At 37.4% G+C, this 22,270-nt stretch overlaps 3 protein-coding genes across 3 annotated transcripts; all 3 read left to right on the top strand.

Moving 5' to 3' along the window:
- The first annotated feature begins 3,322 nt into the window (after positions 1-3,322).
- LOC121752997 (zinc finger protein VAR3, chloroplastic-like) lies at positions 3,323-9,630 on the top strand. The gene is made up of 6 exons (XM_042148124.1): positions 3,323-3,860; positions 3,952-4,069; positions 4,189-4,547; positions 5,580-5,708; positions 9,076-9,174; positions 9,246-9,630. Exons 1-6 carry the CDS (start codon positions 3,484-3,486, stop codon positions 9,352-9,354), a joined length of 1,191 nt encoding a protein of 396 aa, XP_042004058.1. The 5' UTR covers positions 3,323-3,483; the 3' UTR covers positions 9,355-9,630.
- Positions 9,631-9,724: 94 nt separating this feature from the next.
- LOC121752998 (peptidyl-prolyl cis-trans isomerase FKBP17-2, chloroplastic-like) lies at positions 9,725-11,350 on the top strand. The gene is made up of 3 exons (XM_042148125.1): positions 9,725-10,197; positions 10,704-10,760; positions 10,875-11,350. Exons 1-3 carry the CDS (start codon positions 9,938-9,940, stop codon positions 11,221-11,223), a joined length of 666 nt encoding a protein of 221 aa, XP_042004059.1. The 5' UTR covers positions 9,725-9,937; the 3' UTR covers positions 11,224-11,350.
- A 2,463-nt stretch (positions 11,351-13,813) lies between these two features.
- Positions 13,814-22,107, top strand: LOC121751864 (lysine-specific demethylase REF6-like). The gene is made up of 7 exons (XM_042146656.1): positions 13,814-14,978; positions 16,493-16,571; positions 17,416-17,483; positions 17,612-17,762; positions 18,458-19,074; positions 19,561-20,091; positions 20,411-22,107. Exons 1-7 carry the CDS (start codon positions 14,147-14,149, stop codon positions 21,877-21,879), a joined length of 3,747 nt encoding a protein of 1,248 aa, XP_042002590.1. The 5' UTR covers positions 13,814-14,146; the 3' UTR covers positions 21,880-22,107.
- The last annotated feature ends 163 nt before the right edge of the window (positions 22,108-22,270 follow it).

Genomic DNA, 22,270 nt, shown 5'->3' with positions numbered 1-22,270 from the left:
GTAAATATACCAATTCTTCTCAATTTTTTTAACCCCATTCCAACGTGGTGTTGTTTGCGTGATGTCGATAATTTTCGTTGTATAATTTATCTCTTTCTATAATAAAACGAAGATTTGGTTTTACTTTTTTTTCTTAAATTATGCATTTTTTTAATTATTATAGTCTTATAATTTTTATTCTAGTTAAATTAAAATATACCAATAATGAAAAAAAATAATTAATTTGTGACTTGAACTTGTCAACTATTAGAGCGTCCACAATAGGGGAGCCGCGGCTCCCGGGCAGGGGTTGGCTGGGCCGCAGCTCCCTATTGCTGAGGACACGGAGAGTCGTGGCGGGGGGGAGCCCATGGGCGCGCCGCGAAGTTGGCCTGACCGGGGCTCTTGGGCGCGAGCCGCGGAGCCCTATTGTGGCGACCGAGAGCCGCGGCTCCGCCCCAAGTTTCGTTATTTTTTCTTATTTCTTATAGATATACCCATTTTTCTACCTCATTCCAATCTCCAATATTTTCAATTTATCTCAATTCTACTTTCAAAAAATGGATACCGACGATGAAGAGTATCAAGTCACGGTATTGCCACAAGCCCCCTGCAGATGGGTGTACCACGTACTAATGCATACTTGATTCAACAGTTCACCAATATGCGGATGGAAATATTACATACGACACTGCAAATTGATTTGGTTGAAGAGGTCTAAAATCGTAGGGGAGGGGCGCAACGTGATATCCGTTCGCGGTGTTATTTGTGTGATGTCGATAATTTTCGTTGTATAATTTTTCTCTTTCTATAATACAACGAAGATTTGGTTTTAATTTTTTTTATTAGATTATGCAATTTTTAAAAATTATTATAGTCCGATAAATTTTATTCTATTTAAATTAAATTATAACCAAAAATGAAAAAAAAAATTAATTTGTGGCTTAGGCTTGTCCACTGTTAGGGTGGACAAGTTTTTTTTGTGGGCAGGCCAAGTTTCTTGGCCTTGGCTAATTTTTTGTGGCTTAGGCTTTGGTATGTCCATCCTATTATGGACGCCATGAGCCGATGAAGTACATAAGGATTACTCATAAGGGTGTTCACAATAGGGTGGACATGCCCAAGCCCAAGCCACAAAAACTTGGCCACAGCCACAAAAACAAACTTGTCCACCGTAATAGTGGACAAGCCCAAGCCACAAAATAATTATTTTTTTTCATTGTTGGTATATTTTAATTTAACTATAATAAAATTTATCAGACTATAATAATTTTAAAAAATGTATAATTCAACAAAAAAATTATCGGACCAAATCTTTGTTGTATTATAGAAACGGGAAAAATATACAACGGAAATTTTATAAAAACACTAAAAAAATTGTTGAGAATGAAAATTAGGGTGTAAAATGTGTGTGATGTGAAAATGTGTGGAAGGAGGTATTTATAGAAAATTTTCAAAAATAGTAAAAAAAATAAAAATTCAAAACTTGGGCGGAGCCGCGGCTCGCGCCCAAGAGCCTCGGCCAGACCGTCTTCGTGGCGCGCCCATGGGTGCCCCCCATCCCCCGCCGCGGTTCCCCCGTTGTGGACACTCTAACGGGTATAATCGAAGTTATGGGTTCACTCCAAATTGAATAGAAGCACTGGTTGTTTAGATTTTGGAACCGGCTCGGCACTTCATGTATTAATCGAACTGGAATTGATTTAAATGTTCTATTTGGTAGTGTTTCATTCAAATTAAATTGGACCCATGTATTGTTGGAATGAAATCACAAGATTGAAGGAAATCACATAAATTAAGAAATTGATACATTCCTTAATTTTTGTATATTTATTGATTTCATGTTTAGGGAAAATCTTGTCATTTATAAAAAAAATGACAGAAATCCGTGGAATCCATTCTACAATTAAAGATATGAGGACAGGCACGATTTATATACTACTTTTAGTTTGATAGTTATATGTTACTCCCTTTGTCCCAAAATAATATATACACTTTGGATTCGGCACGAGTTTTAATGCAAAATTGAAAAGTAAGAGAGATGTGAAGAGAAAAAGTAATTAAAGCATTGTTAATGGAGAATGAGTCCACCTCATTAGAGGAAAAAGAGTTTCCAAAATTGGAAAATGCATATTCTTGTGAGACGGACTAAAAAGGAAATAGTACATATTATTGTGGGACGGAGATAATATATTTTAATTTCAATTTCTAACGCCATGTGACATGATTTATATACTAGTTTCATTTTTCTTTTGACACCAATGTGGGATGGTTATATGTATATTTTAGTTTCAATTGCTAACACCATCCCTCAAACACTTCAAGGTGAAGCTTGGGGGGTTGGACTTTTTTTCTGATCGCTTAGACGACTAGCTCAATTTTTTCCGACCAGTTAGGCCATTGTCCCAGATTTTAACCCCAACTATACTGTTGGGTCAGTCATTTTTTTTGCTTTCAGACCAGATATACTGCAGGGTCAGTTAAATTTGACTGGCAACCGATGAGTCACTCTGATACAATGATAGAAATCCATGAGTTTCATCTTAAAACTAATTGGTGAATAGGCGATAAGAGGAGTGACTTATAGGATTTATTTACTAGTTTCAGTTTTATTTTGACACCGATGGGGGATAGTTATATGTTAATTTTTTTTTTTGTTTTCTCTTGACACCGATGTGGTGACCTTAAGGCCACGAGTTCAACTCCCGTCATCCGCTGAGAGATTTTCCGCCATAATCTACAATATAGGTCGAGCAGAGCAGAATTAGTTTGATTTCATCAAATGTGAGTTTGAAATACCTATGAATTGTGACCGAACCCAAAAAGAGAGAAGAAACATGTTGATTGAAGCATTCTAAACAAAACCTATAAATACAAGGTTTAGTTAAGACTAAAGAGTAAAGATGCAAAATATGTACAATGATATATCGGCAAAAAAAGTTAGAGTGTTTAGAGGTATCTTACCTATAAAATATAAAGATAACTGGCTTAAAAGTCATAAACTAAATTATCAGAGATCGGTCTCTATCTTTGAGTATATAATAGCCTTAAATCTATGGGTCAACTTTTTCATATTTCGAAATGTTTACAAATCAGCACGAAAAATTGTCATTAGACTTACCAATAAACAACCTTAAATCATTGTGCCAATTGTCTTATCTTTCAAAACGAGTACTTCCAAATCCGCATGAGGAAATTGTAACTGGCACGCTAATGAATTTCCTTAATAATAGTAATAATAAAAAAACTAGAAAAAGATAGTAGTAGTATTAAAAAAAAATAACTACCCTTCGTTATCATGGATAAATCATCACTATGTGAAAAATTCGAAAGCTTAAAACCCCATTTCAAAGGTTTAAACCCTTAACCTGAGCCCACAAACATCATCCTCTGTTCTTCCTCCGCCAAAAACTCCATCAAAATCTTAGACTAAAATCCTAACAAAATCTCATGATTCGCAACCATACATTCTAAGAGCAACAGACGGATTAAGAAGAACAAAAAATGGCAGCTTCAAGATTATTTATCTTTCTAGGGAACTCAATCCTCCACCATCCTCTCAGTTTTTCACAACCCCCACTCCTGAAATTGAACATAGCATGCCTTCCCCATTCCCTCCGCATCAACCGCTGCATCTCCTCCGCTGTCACGCTCGAATCCGAGACTCCTGCTCTCTCTGACGATGCGATTTCTGCTCACCCGTGGCCGGAATGGGTTAATTTTGTCGACCAATTGAAGGTCATAGGATACATTACTCAGAACGCCGAAGCTGCGGAAAACGGCATCAGTACGGGTGAAGAGAGTGCTGCTGTCTACAAGGAGTTGAAGTTGGTCAAGGACGCGTGTATGAACTTTGGGCGTGACCGTTTCGACATTTTCAAGTAGCTCCTCTTTTCCTTGGCCTATTAATTCGTTATGGCTATGTAAGTAGTGTGTTGAAGTGTAAATTTCGGTATGGTTTTCACTTTTCAGGTTGTTGCCGACTTCAGATATTCAAGCGATTGTAGAGCAAGGCTGTCCTAGTGTTTTCAGAAAACCGGTTAACTCCGCTAAAAGATTGAGGGCACATTTACAAATTGATGAAGGAGATGTAAGTTTATACTTGTGATATGTAAGTTTTTGTTTATTCGGGAAAATAAAGTGAGGGAGTCTGTACTTTTAAAGAGGACTTATCATTTATGTTTTGGTCTGGAATATGGATGATTGCAGGTGTGCAGTTCCTGCAGTCTTCGCAGTTCATGTGATAGAGCATATGTTTTGCTAACTGAAACTGAAGCTGCTGCACGTACAGTAGATGTAGTTCGTATGTTAATGACTTTTGCATTAGATCCACTTGTTGTTTCTGGAGACGTAGAAGATAAACCTGCTGGTCGGGAGCTTGTCGAATCATCAGCCAGGAGATTGCTCTCAGAGTTGGTCGAGCTTAGCGAAACACCTGCTGACCCTGACCTTCCAAAGCCTGCCTCTGTAGTCCACCAAAAAAAGAAGCAGTTACAGTTTGTTGATCCACCAGATACTGGAAGCTCTAAAAGTATAGATATGAAACCAGGAGATTGGGTGTGCACTGAGTAAGAACTAAGGAGAAACAATATTTTCAGATTTTTTTTATCACTTTTGCTTAGTATAAGTAAATTTTTTTATTAAATTATCATCCTCTATTTGGCTTCTTGTGTCTTACTTTGCATTAACGGATAAATTTATCCAAGTGTAGACACTCTTTGTTGCACATAATTGTCTGGTCAAGTATTAGTACTAGCTGATAATACCATAAAATTTCTAGAACTGTACCAATTTTTTAACTACTTTCAAAAGAACTGGTTGAACCTCTCTGATTTTTTTTCTGTGTGTTCTTGATGCTACAATCGCTATCATACTTTAGAGACTTCAATGAATTGGTTCATGTTCTTCTGATGAAACCTAGTGCCGATAGAGATTATTGAGTTATTTGTGTTAAATTAATTTGCTTGTAGACTACTGAACTTTCAACACTTTTTGGTTTTCATACCAAGTTTAAAATCTGGCTGTAGGTTGCACAACTATGATTTTATCTAATTTTGCAACCATAGAAGATTCTGGTCAATGTTCATGCTGACATGGATAGCTCGGAAATTGATGTGGGAAAGTATCCGACGCAGTGGTGCTATTTTATTTATCATTGATCATGCCATGCCAATTTTCCATCTATACATGTCAGCATGGCCATCAACCAGAATCTTCTATGGTTGCAAAATCAGATGAAAGCAATGGTTGAGTATTTTACAAGCAGATTTTAAAGTATGCAAAACCAAAAAGTTCTTCTTATATGATACTTTATGAGTTCATCTTTCGGTGGGGTCAGTTGTAAATAGGTCATTTGTAATGTCTAACAGTTTTCTTCTGCAGTGTATTCTTGTAAGTTTCAACTAAGTGATACATTGATGTATTCTTCCTGTTGTTCTTTATGTCTTTTGTTTGGTGAACTTCCTGTTCGGAAGCATTTGAGTTTACTTTGGCGATTCTTATTGCATTTACCACAATCTACCCAACAGTTATTCTCACTAATGATTTTAAAATATTGAAATCCCTAGCATAACATCATGGTACAAACCTATCAATTTCAGGTGCAATTTCATGAACTTTGCTAGAAATATACGTTGTCTCAAGTGTAAAGCAATTGGACCCAAGGCCAGCAGCATGTCTACTGGTGGAGGTGGTGTTGAAATGAAAAAGGGTGATTGGAATTGCGCTCAGTAAGTCCTAAGTTTCTGCTTCCTTGAATTCCAGTTTGATGATTTTATTATCTAATTTGGCCATACTGGTAATTTTTTATAATCTTACAAACTTGACTAGTGATTCTGCTATAAATTGTGAACTATGGATTATGTTTGTAGTTTGTGCATCATACGTTGTGCATATCTGTCATCATAAAAGACAATGTGCAATGATTTGGAGTGGTAATTATATGTGGAGTCATGCATGTGCCCGGATTGGGATGCAAATGAATGAAACTCTGCATTAGCTATGCGAAGCTTGACCCTGTAAAATTTATTTAATGAGGCATATCAAGATTAACAAACTTTGTATTCACAAGATTTGGCTCGTCAAGCTTAGAGCTGGTCTGTCAGTCTGCTTGTAACCTGACATTGAAGTATAAAACGAATATTTTTTTGAGATTTAGTAATATATGTAGGTAAGCATAAGTATTAGAATTAAATTATAGTTTTTGTAGATATAGCATACAATTTAGAGAACTGATTTTGTATTTATTCTTACCTAAACTGTATAGTTATTTTTTTAAATGATTGATGAATATTTTAATTTAGTATATTATGTATTAGGCTCAGCTGAGTTTGGACTTGGCTTAATAATGAATTCAGCTTGGCTACTTGGCTCAATTTGGTTAAAACCTTACCGCAATACTATGATTATGAACTAATCCAGTAAAAACAAATGTTTAGCTGAATCTATAGTATGAATCATAAATATTTAAGGCGAGGGCCTTTATGGAAGCTGCCCTGTTTCACGGGCAGTATGTATTAACACTTTTATGCAGCAAAAAGATCAGTTGGGATACCCATTATGGTGTCCGGATGGTCTTAATAATGCTTTATATGGTAGTTTTCATGCAATATATGTTTTGGTATGTTGATGGTGTTAAATTCTTTAAATTCTGTCCCACATCAACTTGGTGAAGATTACATCTAATCTATATAAGTGTGGATAACCCTCCCCCTTATAAGGCCTTTTAAGGGGTGAGTGGCCCATTTGTAATATGATATCAGAGCAGACCCAAGTCGATGATGGATTTTATCTCTTTGTCTCTTCTCTTGCCTACCCACGTGATGGAAGTCCAATGTGCCATTCCGGCCCACACGTGAGGGGCGTGTTAAAAACTCTTTAAATCTTGTCTTAGCTCATCTATATAAGTGTGGATAACCCTCCCTCTTATAAGGTGAGTGACCAATTTCTAATATGGTATCAGAGCGGGCCCAAGTCGATGATAGATTTCTCTTTATTTCTTATCTGTCTACCTCACGAGTGGAAGACTGATGTTCTTTCCGGCCCACATCGATGATGGTTCTCTTATCTCTTGCATTGCCTACCCACGTGATGGAAGACCAATATCCTTTTCGGCCCACACGTGAGGGGGCGTGTTAAATTCTCTAAATTCTGTCCCACGTCGACCTTGGTGAAGATCCCATCTAATCTATATAAGTGTGGATTTCACCCATCTAATCTATATAAGTGTGGATAACCCTCCCCCTTATAAGGCCTTTTAAGGGGTAAGTGACCAATTTCTAATAGGATGATCTCGTCATTTGGCTCATGCATTAACTCTTCCTATCCTGATGCCTTCTATGCCTTCCAATTGCACTAAACGTTGATTTATTTTCTCGAAGCTTGATTTAAAAGTTATAGTGCTTGCTGCTATGCTTGGGGGCCTTGGGGCCAATAAGATATGGTAGATTTGGTTCGATGCAGAAATTAGAATGGTTTTAATTTATAGAAATTTAAAAAATGATAGATTTGGTGAAGGGTTCTAAAAAGATAAATTTAAGCAGGAGTTAAATTCATATGTGGTGCGTGGTTGGCAAATGGCAAGGGGATCCCCCCTGAATTATTTTACTTGATGTTCCGAGTAGATTGATTGACAAGGTAAAGGCGATGTCACTACTGAAAGGCTTAATTATTGGCGCTGACTATGTTACTTTACAAAAAATCTTGATTTATTGTTGAAGATTCTTGGCATCTTGGGCCGAGAGATGATATTGATAGAAGTGAAGGTATTATTAATGTGGAGGAAATCTCACAAATTCGGCAAACATGGTTCGTTTTACAGTGGGTGAATAGCCTATTAGAAACCTAGTGCTGGGAAATAATATCTCCAATATAACCTTTTCATGTATGTCTCAAATTTTATCCCTTAAATTTTAAAAGGGAGTAGGCTGACACTGGTACAATCTATTGTAAGCTCTTACTTTTAGTTTATCTCCAACTTCCACTATTTTGTGTGCCAAAAGGAATAACAAGCTTGATAGAAAAGAAACAAAAGATGGTGGAGTTGGTGAGCGCAAGAAGAAAAATAATTATTTGTGGTGTATATAGTTACCTAAAGCTAATATGGTTGCAGAGAGCAAATGGGATGTTGGCTTGTTGATAGAACTAGTTTTTAAAATGAATGGAATTATGGAAGTGTATATCGAATTATCGATGGTTAATAATGATTTCCATCTAAATTCCTAAAATGTAAATAAAAATGATCTTCATCTATGAGTAAGGGGGGGCGTTTACTTTGGGCTATGAATCCTATGATTAGATTGATAAGGAGGGGCGTTTACTTTAAGGATTGGACAATCAAACAAGCCAAAAGTTATGCAATTGATCAAAGTATGTGGTGAATTCCTATATTATTTCTTAAGCCATCTCCCAAGTAACTATCCCCTAAAGGTTCTGTTAGAGCCTAGAGGTGGTAACAGAGTGAAACTTTGGGATTCTTGAGTGCACAAAAGAATGCGGCAATGCTGTACCCCTTACATAGCGTGCTACATTTCTTCTAACAATCAAGGACCTGTCCTGTGTGTTTCCGATTTGTAATTTCTCTTGCCCTTCAATCTCTTGGAACTTAGTAAACTTTCAATTGGTGGGGATAAGCTCTTTGTTGATGTAACAAAAGTACTTCAACGTATAAGGGAATGTTAGGAACTTGGTCTTGGATCCATCTAAAAAGCTCTCTTGAAAGCTAGGTTCCAATGCCAAGGGTAAAGGTGGTAAGTCGCTTACATGTGTCGTCTTGCAAAGACACTTCTCACATATTCTTCTTTTGGTAAACCAGTGCGTCTTATGTGTCAATTTGAGGATCTGAACACCGTCCTCCAATAGATAACAGTGGATTCTGGTTCATGGTCCATGTTTTCGACAAGAATAATTGAAAAGGTCAGGTTTGGGATGTCTTTGTGAATAATATTTCTTCCTACCCCAACCAGATTTGCTGCCCCTGGAATAGCTTTACAGTGCATTTTGTTATCTTGCTAGTCAATTTTTGGGTGCTTGGGTATCACTCTTTTTGGGTTTTTCCTTTTGGCTGGTGGTTTAATTTTCTGTCTTCCTGTGATTTAGGTGTTCCTTTATGAACTTCGCAAGCAACAGGCAGTGTTTCCGTTGTCAAGGACCACGCCCCCCAAGGCAACTAAAACCGGGGGACTGGGAGTGCCCCAAGTCAGTCCAGCTACTGTAAATGCATTTAGCCTAGTGATTTTATTTCTAACGTGTTGTTTTCCTATGTGCAGCTGCGATTTCATGAATTTTAGCCGTAACACCGTTTGCAAGTCATGCAATCGTGCACCCCCCCTGGGTTCTGCAATGGAAGATGATTTATACACAAGGAAGCCTTACTAAGTCTAGTTTAGAATTGCCAATTCAGAATACAACTGTTGAAGATGGTTTGGTTTGTGTTCTTGGTTCCAAGGTGATATATATTCCTGCAAGGTTTACCGTTGGTATTGTTTTCAGATAGTCTTAATCACCATGTTTTTCCTCTACGGATTTATTATGTGATGTAACAGCAGATCAGTCTTTCCAAAAGAAAATACTACTACTACTACTACTACTACTACTTGAAAGAGAAGCTACTGAAATGGAACCACCAGCTTCTGTTTGCTCTGCCCTTCCTTACGCTGAGGGTTTTCGACTCTACCTTCTTTTAATCTATAGTGAATATCACAATTTAATAGTTGAGCACTTGAGCTATTAAGTTATCATTATTTAACTAACTTAGGGATATAATTCGTATTTATACCTTTTAAGTTATAAAACTACTATGGGCGTATTAGTTTCTTGCTATTTGGTTACACAAAAGCCTCAATAGTCCAAAAATCGTCATCAAATTAAGATAAGGCATGGCCATATATATACTCCCAACTCCCAAGTTACATAAATAATCATCATTCATTTCATATCCAAAATTTTGCCAAGGTAAAAAATGGCTTCGTACTTTTCGTGTCCACCATTTCTATCACTCCCAAAAACAAGAGGCATCTACTACTCTACAACTTCACAATCAGTACTTCCCTCCCCAATTCAGCATGTCATCTGTTCAAACTCAGCAGAGCCGCTGCCACCGTCTGCTGCCGCGGAGCCAACTGAGTGGGTTGCTCCGACGTTGACGAGGAGGTCCGGCATCGGCGCGGGTCTCGCTTTTCTCGCTGCTGGAGTTGTTTCTCAACAATCACGACGCACAAGGTATGATTCCAGTTTTCTTAATTCAACACTGCATTTGATGATTGATAATCGTCTATACATTCAATTTACGGTTATTTACAGTAATTTATTTAACTTTTCCCATTTTCTTATTGTACGCGTACGTATAAATTACTCAAATTTTTTATTTTTTTAAAATTTGATTTTGCAGAATGTATGTGTTCTGATGAAAAATTAATGTGGAAAGGGATGGAACATGCAGAGTCATTTTATTTATGGCCAGTTATGTCATGTTTCTGTTTCGACTTTGGACTATATATGCCAATAAATTGATATGCAAGACAAGAGTAGTAAAGATTTGGTAATAGTAATGCAGTAATTAATACTCTAAGTAAGATAATTTTTTAAATCAATTTCGACTCAACCAATAAATTCACTTGTTAATTAGCTCTCTCGTATCGTAAAAATGAGACGGAAAATGTTTATTTTTTTTTTCACGAGAGAGAAACTAAGAACACTTGGGTGATTAATGGTTCAATTTGTTTTAGGTCATTTTGCAGAGATGTTGAGAAGGCAGAAGAGGTGGTATTGCCAAACGGCCTAAGGTACACAATCTTGTCTTGTGATAATGTTATAATTCCTTGACCAATAAATCATAGGCATGACATTCGAGACATAAACATCTTGACACTCAACGAAGACAGTTTTTGATATTTTAGGTATTATGATGTGAGAGTGGGAGGCGGTAATAGTCCGCGGAGAGGGGAGTTGGTGGTGATCAATGCGAAGGGAAGGGTGCAAGGCAGCGGAGAGGTGTTCATGGACAGGTGTGAAAATGGAGCAATAGGTGTTGTGTTGGGTTCAAGGCCTTATGGTAGAGGCATGTGTGAAGGTTTGGAATATGCATTCAGAGATATGAAAGTGGGCGGGAGAAGAAGAGTGATCGTTCCACCAAATCTGGGGTTCGGAGAAGAAGGTGCTGATATGGGTGAAGCTCTCCAAATTCCTCCATCAGCCACCCTTGAATATGTTGTTGAGCTTCATAATGTTTCGAGTGCACCGGCCTGATATACTACACATACATATATCTACATTTCATGTACTTGTTCAAGAGGAACAATGCTATTTGTTTGTTTGTTTTTGTACATTGAAACAAGGGTATGTCAACAAGATATGACAAACATAATTGATAAAAGTTCGTATGGTTCCATCCTAAAATTAATTAGACTATGAGACTCATATCCTAAAAATTGTCATTCATACCTTAGTTCAGATATATTGTTGCCTGTTGGGCTTGCTGAATTGAAGTTGGTATTTTTCTATCTTAAAATCAATTAGTCTAAAAGACTTGCGTCCTTCAAACTTGAAATTTATATCTTGGGTCAATCATTTTTAAAAAAGCCTGATATACTGTTGCATGGATCGGTTCATAGGTGTGTTCACCTTCTTTGATTTCTTTTGTCTAGAATTGAAACTAGGTGAGAAATGTGGCTGGGAGGCCCACATAATTAAACCAATAACCCAGTGTTCAGTGTCCTAGAAACAACCCATGTTTTGATATTATTAAATTTAATTTTGCATTTAGTTTTTTCTTCAATTTTTGTTGGCCGATAATGCCCCTTATTCATTGTTCTGTCTCTTCTCTGAAACACAAAATAGCAACTACAAATCAAAAAATTATCCCATAATAGTCCAATTGTAGAGTGTGCAAGAGCAGATATAACCAAATAGGCTTCAATTTATTTTTTGTTAATTTGAGATTTGTGCAAACTAGTTGTGGAATAAAAAGGAAATTAATGAATGGAAAATTGCCTTATGGAAGTTTTGGGCAGATTTCAACGAGAAGAAGCCTCACCCCCGCACCTTTCTATTCATGTTTTCCTTTTCCATTCAAACAAAAATCTACACTTTCAAAATTACTAGTTTTATAAATCGACCCATGAAGTCTGACCGTGTGAGGGCAACGACTGGAGCCGTGCGGAGGGAGGTGGCGTGGACGTGCGAGGATAGTGTAGAGACGGTGGTGACCTTCATTTGTTTCTTTTAATTTGGTACTGTATTAATTTGAGAGAGGAATTGAGATTAGGGAAGAAGAAGAAATGCGGCGGTGGCTGGTTGCAAAATAAAAAATGCATGGGTAAAGAAGGAATTTAACAATCAATTCTTGACTCAGAGATCGATGCAGATACAATTATCACCCTCTTTGAAATAATTGAAAAATGACTATTTCTTCAAGGTACAGTACGAGCCTGGTGTATCTCTAGGGCCAACAAGAATTAATACAAGTAAGGTGAACACTCTAAATTGAACAGAAATAAGCACTTATCTGGCTATAACAAGGAAGGTGAACACACCCTAGTTGTTTCAGTTTTCGTTTTACACCTATTTGAAATATTTTAGTAATTATTTTTGTTTAATTTGCCGAGACATAACCTAACTCAAACCACATAAATATCATGCATGTGCTTTTATCATCCAAATATCGCGATATTATATTATTGAACTGTCATCATCTTCAGGACATTTACACATCATTACTTTAAAATATTTTTCAATAAGCGTTTACTATTGAAGGAATCTTAATGCTGACTAAGCAATAATTCAACTAAGTGCTCAAATTGATTTTTAGCAAGTCAATATTTAACATTTCGATAGTCATTTATTACTGAATGAATCCACACAGATAAGTGATAATTTGATCAGGTATTCAAATTGATTTTTCAGTACCAAATTTCATTATCGATATCAATAATCCGACCACTACTATAACAAGTGGAAGAGTCAACTCTTTTTCAAAAGGTTTCAATTCCCCTGCACTAACCATTGCAAGAGACCAGCGACTAGTTTATTAGTAGATTCAATAAATAAGAATCAATTGGAATTATAAATAAAAGTAGAAGGATTTATTATGTCACACCTCAACCTCGAACGTAGTACTCCATGTATTTACTTATTTAAGATTTGTTTGATAAGGTAGATAACTCATCTATTTTAAAATTACATAACCAATTTGTTCTTATTATATTATATTTATTTATCTTCTTATCATAAATGTGCCCCAGCAATATATAATTAAAATAAAGTAATTTATTTTTGAAATAATAAATAAATACTCTGTTAGTCCTAATCTACTTGTTCCATATTCTATTTTGGGTTGTCCTAAACTACTTGCTCTATTTTTTTTGACAAACTATCATATTTATATATATTTCTCTTAATTTATTCTATCTTATTTAACTTTTAAACATCAATTCTTTAAATTTGTATAAAAACTGCATTGACTAGCTTGGTGGCAAAGGGAGTACGGAATAAAGCGGAAAAAAATACTAACCAAATACGCTAACATCCATATTATATTATTTTAAAAACTAATTATCATTTATATTTATTTCAATTATAAGTTAAGTCCGTCAGAACATATTTATTATCAATTACGTATGCTAGGGCATATTTACGTTGAATACGTATGCTAGGAGTACTTGCATTTCAAGATGCATTTTTATCATAATTAAACTACACTGGATTAAATTGAATAAGATTGAAAATTTAATAAAAATGGAAAAAAAGAAGAAAAGAGTAAGAAAAAGGGGTAATAGTAAAACGGTATTTGACTCATTTAACTCACTCCGCTTCCCACCCATTTACCACTCCTCCTCACCTCTGTTCATTTCTCACCCTGAAAACAGAGGAAAAGAGGAAACCCCAAAACCAAAAACAGAGGCGAAAAAAAAAACTCCGAGAAAAAATAAAAACCACTACAAAAACGAAACCCCACCTCAGAAAAATGGAAAAATAGAGCACAAGAGATTCTCAACAAGTATCATTTCACTGTTCTATCCTCTCTTTTTTATTCCTCTTTTCCTTCATGAACCCTTCAGATCTCTCTTATACACATATGCATATGCAAATGTTGAGCGATTACTTGCTTCTGAGTGAGTTTGTGTGATTGTTGAAGCAAGTTCTTCTCTCTATTGTGCGGGTCGGTTTTACAATGGCTGTGGAGTCAAGTGCTGCTGGGAATATCGAGGTTTCTCCATGGCTGAAATCGATGGCCGTGGCTCCAGAGTACCATCCCTCTCTCGCCGAGTTTCAAGATCCAATTGCCTACATTTTCAAAATTGAGAAAGAGGCCTCCAAGTATGGCATTTGCAAGATAGTTCCCCCTGTCCCTGCTGCTCCGAGGAAAACGGTTGTCTCCAATTTGAACAAATCCCTCCTTGCCCGCTCCGAATCGGGCCCCACTTTCACCACACGACAGCAGCAAGTCGGATTCTGCCCGAGGAAGCACCGCCCTACCCAGAAACCCGTGTGGCAGAGTGGGGAAAGGTACACCCTAGCTGAATTCGAAGCCAAGGCGAGGAATTTCGAGAAGAGTCATCTGAAAAAGTATGTGAAGAAGGTGTTGAGTGCTCTGGACATTGAGACCCTATACTGGAATGCAATGGTTGATAAGCCCCTTTCGGTGGAGTACGCTAATGACATGCCCGGGTCGGCTTTTGTGGCGAATAAGGGGGGAGGGAAGAAGAGCGAGGGGGCGATGACGGTTGGGGAGACTGAGTGGAATATGAGGAGATTGCCGAGGGAGAATCTGTCGCTGTTGAGGTTTATGAAGGAGGAGATACCGGGGGTGACTTCGCCTATGGTGTATGTAGCTATGATGTTTAGTTGGTTTGCCTGGCATGTTGAGGATCATGACTTGCATAGCATGAACTATTTGCACCTTGGCTCTGGGAAGACATGGTATGGCGTGCCCAAGGAGGCAGCTGTTGCGTTTGAGGAAGTAATTAGGGAGCATGGATATGGTGGAGAGATCAATCCTCTAGGTAACAACATGGTTTTAGCTTTTACCGCTTCATGCAGACTACAGACTGCTTTAATTTGGTATATGCTTTTGCTCGCACAAAATCACCATATTCTGCTCAAATTAGGTAAAGTTCTTGAGATAGTTACTAAAAATAGGCGCATCAGCTGACAACAGTGTCTGCATATGATCTTGTATTCTTGCATTAAGAACATATGATATGGCATAATAGTTTTCTTGTAGTCGATTTCGAACCTAGGCATGTTACATGTCTTAGAATGATGTGTCCAGGTGTTTCACAGACAACTTTACTTAATATTCATTCAGTTGCTACAGGATGTTACATACTCCCTCAGTCCCAACTAAGATGGCACACTTTCCTTTTTAGTTTGTCCCAACAAGATGACACATTTCACTTTTTGGTAACTTTCTCTCTCGAATTAAATCAATTAATACACCCAACCACTTTTTTATCTCTCCAACTAACCACACTATCCAACAACTCCTAAAATCCTGGTCCGACTAAGAAATGTGTCATATTAGCTGGGGCGGAGGGAGTATTAAATGTCACTCTCTGAATAATGCTCAATTGGTTGGTTTTGTGTAAAAAAAGTGATGGTAAGGCACTAAGGCTTAACCAGCTTGGTTTGGTAGAACCTTAATAAATTTATATCCAGTTCCAGTTTCATTTGTCAATTTCCTTAATAGGTAAATGACAGTTACTGACTATGCTCCTTCTTGTCTTTGTTTTATATTTAGCCAGGTTAAAACTATTCATTGTATTCTTAATTTAGAATATGCAGTCACACCTCTTTCGGGAGATGCTTTGGATTTATAAACTTAGATTACTTGCTATATATGCTAAAGTGATAAATGAGGCCATTTTAGAGCGATTTTTTCCTTATCTGCTAGTATCTTTAATCTTTATTGATTACTATATGTGAACTGTGAATTCTGCCATATGTTCTCAGAAATGATAAATGGGTACTTGAGTGGTATGGAAACAAATCACTTCCCGAGTTTCTTAAGCACCACTAACTGTGAATTACTATATATCTCAGCATCAGTTTCTTAAGCACCATACCCCCCCCCCCCAATGGCTTGTAGAATGGAAAGAAGCACTTTTGCATTTGTCCCAAAAAGAACATTGATCAATGAATGGTCTTTTGCTGGCCACTGTAGTAGCCACCTAATAGTATGGTAGTAGCTGCTTCTTCATTTATGGTTGTTGGTTCTCTATATTACAACAGATTGATACCTTTAACTGTGTTGGTTTGTCCACTTAAGTGGGCCTGAAGGAAAGTGATTTAGGAAGAAAGTTCTAGCTGTTATGATTAACGAATGAATGAGAGATGACACTCATGAAGCATGTTCACAAATGTTACAAATTTTTAACTGCTATTTGCCCTTTTGATTTTTCTCTAAAGGTCGATTAAATTTTTAACTAACAATATATTTTCTTAAAAATCAGATTGTTTTGTATTTGGAGCTCGGTTTAAATCTCCATATAAAGTTTACAAGTGCATTTTCTTTCAGTTACTTTTGCTACTCTTGGTGAGAAGACCACGGTCATGTCCCCGGAAGTGCTTCTTAATGCTGGTGTTCCGTGTTGCAGGTGACTGTATTTGCTCTGTATTCCCGTGTATCATTTAATGTCAATAGAAGAATATTCGTAGCTCGTACAAAGAAAAACAATGACAGTGAATAGGCAATGACATGTCTAATCTTCAATGTTTTTATGCCCTTACTGTTTAGGGAGTATGATTTGTGTTCTTATTTGAGCAAAAGGATTTAGTTTTGTTAACCCCTGGCATTTAGGTATGTGTTTTTCTTAGGTTAGATTATACTTGGTACTATTTTATTTGTAGAATATATTGAACACAGGTGTGTGATAAAAGAATGTAAGTACTCTTGAGGACTTAGCTTACTAACAAGACCTTTTATATTATTTCTATCATGCATAACACCTTGGCAGCAATTCTGGGGAACCTAAATACTAAACCAAACGGGCTAGCTAACAGAGTCTTACTGGTAGCCCACTAATTCAATGATTGGGCACGAGATTTAAGAAAGTGATGTTAAAGAGTTAAGAAGAGAGAGAATAAAGTAGAGAAGTGAAGAGTGAATAAAGGCGGAGAGAGAATAAAGTAAGAGAGAAGAAAGATGTTATTTTTTGCCCCAGTTTAGGTGGGACGTCACAAAAATTAATACTCCTACAAATCACTTATGATGGAACGGAGGGAGAAGTTATATACTGCCCAATACCTCCAGCTGAAGGAATGTTTACTACTTGAATAACACTGCAGTAAATTAATTAGTTTCCCCAAAAGATAAATAGTTAAACTGTGATAACTCAATAGTATGGCTGTTTACTACCAATTAATGGTCATGATATCTTTACTCCTCCAGTCAGTGGTTACATTTGAGTCATACTTATGCATGTTTGCTCGTGGATTTAGGCTGGTTCAAAATGCTGGAGAGTTTGTAGTCACTTTCCCAAGGGCTTATCACTCAGGGTTCAGTCACGGTAAGGCACTCATCACAGTTTGTCCTATTCCAGTATTTATCCATCAAGTTTGCTCACTTTGCTGTAAATAAAGTTATTTGTGATTATAGAGACATGCTTAACTTGCCTATTTGATATATCAATTTTAGGATTCAATTGTGGAGAAGCTGCTAATATTGCTACTCCTGAATGGTTGAGGGTTGCAAAAGAAGCCGCAATTCGTAGGGCAGCTATAAATTGTCCTCCAATGGTTTCTCATTTTCAGTTACTCTACGACCTAGCACTTTCATTATGCTCAAGGTTTGTTTTCTCCTCGAAGTTGAATGCTTTTTTGTTCGAGTTTAGCTATTTTTCCTGAATGTTTATTATATTACAGGCTTGGTTGTTAAGCTTCGTTCTGGAAATTTTAAGTTCATAGTTTTTAGTTTTTGATTAATTGTTTAAAATATTTCTGACTTATTGTACCAATCATGTGTGTGTGTGGGCATGTTGAGATTGAAGAAGTGCTTTTGTACTTATAAGTTACAACCTGTTTCCTATGGTCAACTGTGCTTTATTTTCAGCATATTTGTGTCTAGGTCCTCTTAACTCCCAAGTCGGTCCCCATCATCATCTTACAAGCTTATTATATTCACCTTCACTTCAATTGTATAAAATGTTCTATCTTGGATGTGTCTATAGGCACTTTGGGATCTAGCTATCTGAATGATACCAACTACAGGCAGCATTAGGTCAATCATCATTATAGATCACAAAACTTTGTCTTGTTTAGTCTTAGATGGCTTTTCAATTTCTGCAGCCACTTTAAATTAGCAAGTTGAATATATTGAGGTAGAGCATGCATTTTCTATAACTTCTTTTGAGATCCTTTTGTCTTAAGGAAGATGGTTTATTACTTGTTGTTCTCTTATTACATCATGTAGTAAAGTTCCATTAGTTGTTCATTACGAAGTGTGAATTTAATTCCTTCTTCATTTTGTACATATGTTACGCAGAGTGCCAAAGAGCATTGCAGTGGAACCGAGGAGTTCCCGCCTAAGGGATAGGAAAAGAGGTGAAGGTGAAACATTGATCAAAGAACAATTTTTTCAGGACATGATACAGAACAATGATATGCTCAGTTCTCTTGGGCAAGGATCATCCGTTGTGCTTCTTCCCCAAAATGCTCTGAGTTCCTCATTTCGTTCCAAGACGATGGTTGGGTTTCAGTCAACAACTAAATCTAAGCTGTTCCCCAGCTTATGCAGTCCCGATCTGGAGTTGAGGAATACAGGCTTCAGTTCTCATGATGAATCTACACTGGAGAGGAATCAGAGCCCAAAACAAGCAAGGAGTTCTGTGGCGAATAAAAGAACATTTTCTTCTTTGTTTGGTATTAACATTCCTTCACCAGCTCCAGATGCAGAGCAACAATACTCTGCATCAAAGAGAGCTTCTCAATGTCAGCAGGGACTTTTTTCATGTGTCACTTGTGGGATTTTATGTTTTGCATGTGTGGCCATTGTTCAACCGAAGGAAGTAACTGCGCAGTACCTAATGTCAGCTGATTGCAGCATACTTCAGAATTTGGGAGAAAGTGATAACGAGGGTGCTAACACAAATCTTTCTTTAGGTATGTTCTATATGAAAATTTTTAGTAGAATGTTCTTTACTTTAAGTTTTATTTTGCTTACAGATATCAGCTGAATTCTTGTTTCCTTGTCTCATTGTTAGTACAAGAGTATGGTCATTTTCTTTACCTGCTTACAGGATTTCTATGATCATATACGTGGAAATATCAGAACATATTTGATACTTTATTGCATACATATGTGCTTTGTTCCCCACACACCTAGTCTTATATGATCACTCAAACGTGTTCGAATAATATGATACTACTATTTAGTCATTACATAACAATGCACTGCCAATTACCTTTCTTTAAATAGATCTGAAGGCTTTGTATGCTTTGCACTGCATTTGATTTGAAAAAATAATATTGAGAATGAAAGGTAAGAAGACCAAGTGAGTTATTAATATGCAGGATTTCTGGTGTTATTTTGAAATTAATATAGAAGCAACTTATTTTTTCCTGTATATTTTTTGTGTTCATTTGCAGGATTGATGCATATGAATACCCCAAATAAGCATTCTGCTTCTGATAGTGGCATTCGTAGCGAGCCCTCTTCACTCAGCCTATTAGCTTTGGCATACAGTGACTCCTTGGACTCTGAGGGCGAAGATTGTGAGGTTAATGATCCCATTGAAGGCTGTGGAACTAGTAAATCTGATGACTTTAGATATGGAGATGCTTGTGAGAAAACTGAAGCAAAGATCAACTGCAGGAAAGAAATTTCTTATGAGTTTGATAGAAACAATTCTTCAATGATTGAGTCAAATTCTTTTACCAATAGGTTTAGTAGACATCAGACAGAACCTCAATTTGACATCCCGGATTCTTTAACTTGTAAAGCTGTAGGAACACCTAGAAGTGGTTTAGCACCACGACAGCCCACAACTATGCCTTTTGTTCCAAGACTAGATGAAGACTCTTCTCGTTTGCATGTCTTCTGTCTTCAGCATGCTATGCAAGTGTGCAAGCGGCTCAGTCAGCTTGGTGGAGCTGATGTGTTTCTTGTCTGCCATCCAGGTGAGGTTTTGCAGATCACATGTGAAATGATGCCTAAATATTTTTATATGCTCTGCTTGTACGAATTAAAATAAACGGGTCTGGATATGCTTCTTTCACATAAGTGGTCATATATGCTTAGTGCAAATGAAATTAAGAAATATGCTCCTTCCAAGCAATGAGAATCCTTTGGCTTTTATCCTGTATAATTAGTTCTCGTGATGATTATGGTGGCTGAAAAGGATAATTAGATACTACTATCATTTAAGATTATTCCCAATTTATTTTGATCAGTCTTTACGAGCATCCCCTGATTTGTTAGTCTTTTCCCAATATACAGACTATCCAAAGTTGGAATCACAGGCCAAGAAAGTTGCAGAAGAACTAAATAGTGATTACATCTGGAATGAAGTTTCGTTTCGGGAGGCAACAGATGAGGATGAAGAAATTGTACGACGAGCTCTAGAAAGTGAGAATGCAATACACGGCAATAGAGACTGGGCTGTGAAAATGGGCCTCAACCTATTCTACAGTGCCAATCTTAGCCGCTCTCCTCTGTACAGCAAGCAAATGCATTACAACTCTGTTATATACAATGCCTTTGGACGCAGTTCGACAACTGATAGATCCACGTCTGAGGGTGAGCTGGAAGGAAGGGTTTTGGGAAGGCAAAGGAAGATAATTGTTGCTGGAAAATGGTGTGGAAAAGTCTGGATGTCGAATCAGGCTCATCCACTGCTGGTCAACAAGGATTCACAAGAGCAGGAGCAGGAGCCGGCCATTGCTTCCTGGACCAAACCTGATGTGAAATATGTCAGACGATCAGAATGTAGCGGCCTAGCTGCTGGAAAATTGTCTGCAGTCCGTAAAACTAGTAGAAAGAAGACGAGTAATGCTGAAAGCTGCTCATTCATGGAAGAAAAATCTCCGGAAACTGAAAAATCAGATAAAATGAGAAGTTTTTATTGCCACAAGAAGATTAAGAGAAAACATGGATCCAGAATGCCGAAAGAAGATACTCCTGAGGTAGAAAATCAATATGAATCATCTGAAGAATCTCAACTCCAGCATGGAACCAAGAGATTGAAGAAGGAGAATCTTGAAGATGAAGATGAAGATGACTCTTTAGAAGAAGAGTATCCTCTGAGTAAATCCTGGAAGCAGATTAAGAGCAATCTGAGAGCGAGGCAAAAGGAAAAGGAGACTTCTGATGCAAACAATCTAAAGAAAGGCAAGACAGAAGAGTCCAACTCACACAGCGTAGATGAGATGGAAGGCGGGCCTAGCACACGACTCAGGAAAAGAACCAAGAAACCTTCCAAAGATTCAGGAGCCAGAACGACCAAACCAAAACCAGTGGTGAAGAAGCAGAGAGATACGACAACAAAGAACACTCCAGCAGGAAAGGCACCGACCAGCTCTAACAAAGGCAAAACGAGGGATGAGGAAGCAGAGTACGCATGCGATTTTGAGGGATGCGCAATGAGTTTCTGCTCAAAACATGAGCTCACTTTACATAAGAAAAACATTTGCCCTGTGAAAGGATGTGGGAAAAAATTCTTCTCTCACAAGTATCTTGTGCAGCACAGGCGCGTTCACATGGAGGATCGCCCTCTGAAATGTCCGTGGAAAGGGTGCAAGATGACATTCAAGTGGGCGTGGGCTCGTACGGAACACATCCGTGTTCATACAGGGGCTCGTCCGTATGTCTGCACCGAGGCTGGGTGTGGTCAGACCTTTCGTTTTGTGTCTGATTTTAGCCGCCACAAGCGCAAGACAGGCCATGCTCCCAAGAAAGCCAGGGGATAATTCTGATTAACAGATGGTAGGTCTAGACTTTGTAACTCTTATTTCGTTTCTTTCAATTATTGGGGGTTCGGATGATTTTTGGGCCGATTTATCAGCTTACTTAGGCCATTGCTTTGATGTCAAAAAAGTATTTTTATTCTCTGCAAAAGCAGAAATTGTAGCATTGCGTCTGCAGTCGTTCTTGTGCAACTGTTTATTCATCTCCCCAGTGTAGTTTTCACCTTTTAACAGGTCCATAACTTGTTCTTACCTTTAAAATATTTTGCTTGTTTGCTGATTTTAGTTAATTTTTAGGAGTATAAGGGAATCTGTTCCAAATTTTAGTGATTTATAAATTTTATTTAAAATCTTTAGCGGAGATTGATGTAGCACATGTAGACTATGATCCACT

This window comes from Salvia splendens, chromosome 10 (assembly GCF_004379255.2).
Source record: "Salvia splendens isolate huo1 chromosome 10, SspV2, whole genome shotgun sequence".
Classification (NCBI taxonomy): domain Eukaryota; kingdom Viridiplantae; phylum Streptophyta; class Magnoliopsida; order Lamiales; family Lamiaceae; genus Salvia; species Salvia splendens.
This window is presented reverse-complemented; position numbering and strand designations above follow the sequence as displayed.

Excerpts from the sequence above, each read along its gene's own strand:
- LOC121751864 (XM_042146656.1), top strand. The coding sequence starts at position 14,147 with ATGGCTGTGGAGTCAAGTGCTGCTGGGAATATCGAGGTTTCTCCATGG. Across the intron at positions 17,484-17,611 it reads TCACTCAGGGTTCAGTCACG|GATTCAATTGTGGAGAAGCT; the intron begins GTAAGGCACTCA and ends TATCAATTTTAG. Across the intron at positions 17,763-18,457 it reads GCACTTTCATTATGCTCAAG|AGTGCCAAAGAGCATTGCAG; the intron begins GTTTGTTTTCTC and ends TATGTTACGCAG.
- LOC121752997 (XM_042148124.1), top strand. The coding sequence starts at position 3,484 with ATGGCAGCTTCAAGATTATTTATCTTTCTAGGGAACTCAATCCTCCAC. Across the intron at positions 4,070-4,188 it reads TACAAATTGATGAAGGAGAT|GTGTGCAGTTCCTGCAGTCT; the intron begins GTAAGTTTATAC and ends GGATGATTGCAG. Across the intron at positions 5,709-9,075 it reads GGTGATTGGAATTGCGCTCA|GTGTTCCTTTATGAACTTCG; the intron begins GTAAGTCCTAAG and ends CCTGTGATTTAG.
- LOC121752998 (XM_042148125.1), top strand. The coding sequence starts at position 9,938 with ATGGCTTCGTACTTTTCGTGTCCACCATTTCTATCACTCCCAAAAACA. Across the intron at positions 10,198-10,703 it reads CAACAATCACGACGCACAAG|GTCATTTTGCAGAGATGTTG; the intron begins GTATGATTCCAG and ends AATTTGTTTTAG. Across the intron at positions 10,761-10,874 it reads GTATTGCCAAACGGCCTAAG|GTATTATGATGTGAGAGTGG; the intron begins GTACACAATCTT and ends TTGATATTTTAG.